Genomic DNA, 5,172 nt, shown 5'->3' with positions numbered 1-5,172 from the left:
CCAGCCAGTGACACCCACATCCCATGAAAGAAAAAGGTATCTAAGTACCAATGGCAAGATTGGAACTCACCAAGGCTCCTTCAACAGCACCTTCTAAACCCACGACCTCTATCATCTAGAAGGACGAGAGGCAGCAGACACATGGGGAACACCACCGCCTGGAAGTCCCCCTCCCAGCCGCTCACCATCCTGATTTGGGAATATATCGGCTGTTCCTTCACTGTCGCTGGGTCACAATCCTGGAACTCCCTCCCTAACAGCACTGTGGGTGTACCTACACCACGTGGGGACTGCAGCGGTTCAAGGAGGCAGCTCACCCCCCACCCCCCCACCTTCTCAAGGGGCAATTAGGGATGGGCAATAAACGCTGGCCCAGACAGCGACGCCCACATCCCATTAAACAAATTTTTAAAAAAATAACGTGGGCTGATGTGGTCATGTCTGGTTTCAGTATAATTAATGCAAAAAATGGTCTTGAGAAATACTTTGCACAGCGAGAGGTGGGGGGAAGGGGTAAAAGCCAGAGGGGAAAGTGGGTACAGCTCATTCAAAGAGCTAGCACAGACGTAATGGGCTGAATGGCCTCTAATGGACAGTTCTCTGAAATGTGAAAGGCAAGCAACGAACCTTCAGCATGCCAGCCCAGCTATAAGGTTCAAATATAACTGCATACAAATGATTTTTAAAAAGAGATGACTCTAGAAACGATGGATGTTCGATGGCGGGGATTAAAAAAAAAAGGCAAAACAAAAGATCTATATAGAAATCAAATACTTCAGCTCAACAAAACAGAACAACAGCGTGTTCTGCTGATGTGTTTAATTGCAGACAATAAAGCCTTCTCTGCGTAATTCATTATACTGAGTATAAATACAGCAGCAATATTCAGATCAAACCACAGCCAACGAGCAGGTAGCAGTGCAAGTGTCGCCTGGTCACAAGGAAGATGGGGAAGGTAAGTGGGTAGCTTCCTCGCCTCTGTTTCAGGAGGGTGTGATACTCTCAGTGCAGTGCTGAGAGAGTGTAGCACCGTCAGAGGTCCTGGCTTTGGGGTGAGGCCCCCCGAGGCCGCTCCCCCTCAACGTCAAACCACCCCCCCCCATCAACCCCCACTCCCCACCGTCCACCCTCTCAGGTGATTGGGAAAGGTCCACAGCTCGATTTTGAAGGAACGCCAGCGGAGTTATCTCCAATGTCCTGGGGCTGACGTTTTGCCCCTCAAATCAATATCACTAAAAGCAGATCACCCGTTCGTGATCCGGCTGCGGCTTGTGAGATCTTGCTGTGCGTGGACCGGCAGCTGCGTTTCCCCCCCCCCCCCATCCCCCACACTACGGCAATGGTTGCACTTCAAGAATATTTCACTGGTTCCGCAGAAATGCAAGTTCCTTCTGTGATGGTACTTGTTCCTCATCGGGCTCGAGGTAACCTGTTCGAATTGAAGGTGGGAGGGGTCGATACTGTGCAGAGTAACCTCCTTCCTGTAAAAAAACAATCATTCTGAATATACAAGTGGCTCTAGCAGAGCCAGCATCTGTTGCCCATCCCTAATTGCCCCTTGAGAAGGTGGGGGGGGTGAGCCGCTTTCTTGAACCGTTGCAGTCCCCGTGTGGTGTAGGTGCACCCATGGCGCTGTTAGTGAGGGAGTTCCAGGATTTTGTCCCGTGTGGTGTAGGTGCACCCACGGCGGTGTTAGGGACGGAGTTCCAGGATTTTGTCCGTGTGGTGTAGGTACACCCATGGCGCTGTTAGGGAGGGAGTTCCAGGATTTTGTCCGTGTGGTGTAGGTACACCCACGGCGCTGTTAGGGAGGGAGTTCCAGGATTTTGTCCGTGTGGTGTAGGTACACCCACGGCGCTGTTAGGGAGAGAGTTCCAGGATTTTGACCCGGCGACAGTGAAGGAACGGCTGATATATTTCCAAGTCGGGATGGTGAGTGGCTGGGAGGGGAACTTGCAGGCGTTGGTGTTCCCCATGTGTCTGCTGCTCTCATCCTTCTAGATGGTAGAGGTGGTGGGTTTGGGTGGCGCTGTCGAAGGAGCCCTTGGTGAGTTGCTGCAGTGCATCTTGTAGATGGTACACACACTGCTGCCCCTGTGCGTCGGTGGTGGTGGAGGGAGTGAATGTTTGTGGATGGGGTGCCCCATCGAGCGGGGCTGCTTTGTCCTGGATGGTGTCGAGCTTCTCGAGTGTTGTGGGAGCTGCACTCATCCAGGCAAGTGGAGATTATCCCATCACACTCCTGACTTGTGCCTTGTGACTGTTGTGGGAGCTGCACTCATCCCTGCACAATCATCCTTTTTGTCATTTAGATCACTGCTACCTTCCACATGGCCTATTAGATCTTCCTTTCCAGCTCTAACCCTCCCCCCCCTCACCTAACCCCTATATCCCTATCGCTGCACTGACGAAGAGTCACACGGACTCAAAACGTTAACTCCTTTTCTCTCTCTGCAGATGCTGCTGGAGTTACTGAGTTTTTCCAGCATTTTCTGTTTTTGTTTCAGATTTCCAGCATCCGCAGTAATTTTGCTTTTATCCCTACCTCTGAACTTGCCTAAAGCCCGTTACGTCTCTTAACTTTTCCAGTTCAGACAGTATGTCACAGACCTGAAATGTTCACCCTGTTTCTACAGAGGCTGCCTGACCGGCTGAGCATATCCAGCATTTTCTCTTTCTATCAGGTGTCTGGCGTCTGCAGCGTTTAAGGTTCAGATGAGATTAAGATGCTGGTTTGAGGCGCTAATGGTCAAGCTCATTCCTGTATCCTGGACAAACTAATGGGGGTGGCTGGCTTGGCCAGCATTTATTGTCCATCCCTAATTGCCCCTTGAGAAGGAGAAACATTGGGGAAATATACACAGGTGCGCAGGGAGGGAAAATAATGGGAAGCAAGTCAATTGGAAAGAGTTCCTCGTTGGAATGTTGCTTGTCTTCCATTACAGATCATTTTCTACGAGGACAGAGACTTCCAAGGTCGTCACTTTGAATGTACCAGTGACACCCCGGACTTGCAGACTTATTTCAGCTGCTGCCGCTCCATCCGCGTGGAGAGTGGTGTCTGGGTGATCTACGAGCGCCCCAACTACTTGGGGTACATGTACGTCTTAAGGAGGGGGGAGTACCCAGATTACCACCGTTGGATGGGCTTCAATGACAATGTCAGGTCTTGTCGCATGGTCCGGCAGGTAAGTCTCAGTAATGTATCAAAAATCTTATGTTTGCACCCGCCCCCTGCCTACAAACCCTCACTTCTTCTTCTCCTGCTTTTGCCGTGCTTTTGTGTCAACCCTTTCCATTGTGCGCGTTCAGAATGGGGACTGCTTATGTAAACGTGTCACGCTGCAGTTCCGCCCTCCTGCCAGTGGTGGTGCTGCAGCCCATGTCCGGTGATACAGCTCCACCACCCAAGGTGCCATCAGTCTTTGCTTTTTGACCATAAAGAATATCAATCAAAGTGTATTAAAATGGAAAAGGCAATGTTTGACTTAAAAAGGGTTTGTCTGTGTACAATAATTATCCCAATTTTCTCCCATCCTCCAGTCCCTATTGCCTGAAAAGATCTTGACTCCTTGTGCGTCATGCCAGTAAAGATCGATTGGTATTTCTGAGATTTCCTGTTCATACAAGAGTGCACAATGAGATCGTCCTGTGTGCTAAGAATCTATAAAGAACCCTATAAATATAAATATTTATAAAGATAAATATACCTTATCTATAAAGGTAAGAATCTTTAAGAACCTTGCCAACTGAACATGGAGATTATTTCACTGCAGCATCATTGGTCACTAAGATTATGCAATAACAGCAATATCATTGTGCCAGGCGACTACTAGGATGGTAGAGGGTGAACCTCAGACTTTCATTATCCATGCCTCTTAGGTGCCCCTAAGTTGTGTGATTGTCTTGAGCTCTGTGCCCGCCCTGTGCTGTTGGCACCGCTCTGATCCACACCGGCCGTCTAGTCAACCCCACCCCGCTCCCCACAAAGTAGTCCATGTGGCTGTGGCAACGTACACTTTTGCATATGCTGCAGGTAGTGTTGGGGGAGGCTCCCCCTTCTCTGTGTGTCACACGGCAGGGCCGGGACTCTCTCCCTCTCTTACCGCCTGCCATTGGCCAGCGTTGGAAGGATTTACAGCTGTTCGGCTACGTCATGGACACGTCTTCCTTGACCGTTAAGCGCTGGGGCGGGACTCGAACACCGGAGTTCCTGGCTTAGGGGCAGAGTGGCGACCCACCTGCACCCCAGGACATCTGCTGTGCCTCCACCCCTTTGCTGCTGTCGCTCTTCGTCCGCTAAATGACTCTCCCTCCAAAGCTTGCCCTCTCTTCTCGACCAACCAGTGCGACACTGCCTTCTGCCCACACTCTCCTGTACTCTCTACTTGTATTCTATCCAACCCACAGCCAACCGGAGGCTTCTACAGGATAAGGGTCTACGAGAGACCGGATTTTGGGGGTCAAATGATGGAATTCACGGACGACTGCCCCAACGTCTATGATCGCTTCCGGCACCGTGAGATCTACTCCTGCAACGTGCTGGACGGAGCCTGGGTCTTCTACGAGCTGCCCAACTACAGAGGGAGGCAGTACCTGCTGGAGCTGAGGGAGTACAGGAGGTACAGTGACTGGGCTGCCATCTCTCCCATGGTTGGCTCATTCCGTCGCATCGTGGACTACTGAAAGGCATGAGGGTTTTCTGACACGTCAGTTCAAAATAAATTAAATCAGGAGTAAAATACGACAGTGTCACCTTCATATTTCAAGTGTTAAAATAATTGCCAAGGATTGAAAGTAGTGGGGGGGGGGGCGGGTTGTGTGTGGGGGGGGTGGGGCGGGGTTTGTGGTTGGATGGGGTGGTGGTGGGTGTGCGCAGGACAGGAGTTTTTCAGAGACACTTAAAAGTCGGCGTCAGCCTTTTCTGGCTGTCGGTGGCGCAATGAAGGCATCAGCTGAGACAGTGGGATCCTGCTGTGCGTAAAGATCAGCCGCCTGGGGTCACCAGGAATTGAAGATCAATCTCCAGGTCACTGCTGTGTGTGCAACCCTGGAGAAAATAAATCACCGGGACATTAAAAAAAGACAGAAAGTTTTTTTTTAAAAAAAAAGTTCGAATATTTCCCCTTACCAGATACAAAAATATTGAAAATTTGTTGGGGGGTGGGGTGT

At 50.4% G+C, this 5,172-nt stretch overlaps 1 protein-coding gene across 2 annotated transcripts; it reads left to right on the top strand.

Annotated features, from left to right (window-relative positions):
- Nucleotides 1–946: 946 nt before the first annotated feature.
- LOC121275208 (gamma-crystallin M2-like) lies at nt 947–4,686 on the top strand. 2 transcript variants are annotated; one of them, XM_041182633.1, is made up of 3 exons: nt 947–955; nt 2,946–3,188; nt 4,411–4,686. In XM_041182633.1, the coding sequence occupies exons 1-3, from the start codon at nt 947–949 to the stop codon at nt 4,684–4,686; spliced, it is 528 nt and encodes a 175-aa protein (XP_041038567.1). The 2 variants fall into 2 exon arrangements, with proteins under 2 accessions (XP_041038567.1, XP_041038568.1); XM_041182634.1 differs by having other exon boundaries at nt 2,946–3,192; nt 4,421–4,686.
- Nucleotides 4,687–5,172: the final 486 nt, after the last annotated feature.

This window comes from Carcharodon carcharias, unplaced genomic scaffold (assembly GCF_017639515.1).
Source record: "Carcharodon carcharias isolate sCarCar2 unplaced genomic scaffold, sCarCar2.pri scaffold_874_ctg1, whole genome shotgun sequence".
Classification (NCBI taxonomy): Eukaryota; Metazoa; Chordata; class Chondrichthyes; order Lamniformes; family Lamnidae; genus Carcharodon; species Carcharodon carcharias.
The sequence above is the reverse complement of the archived record's forward strand: the minus strand, read 5'-3'. Positions and strand labels throughout refer to the sequence as shown.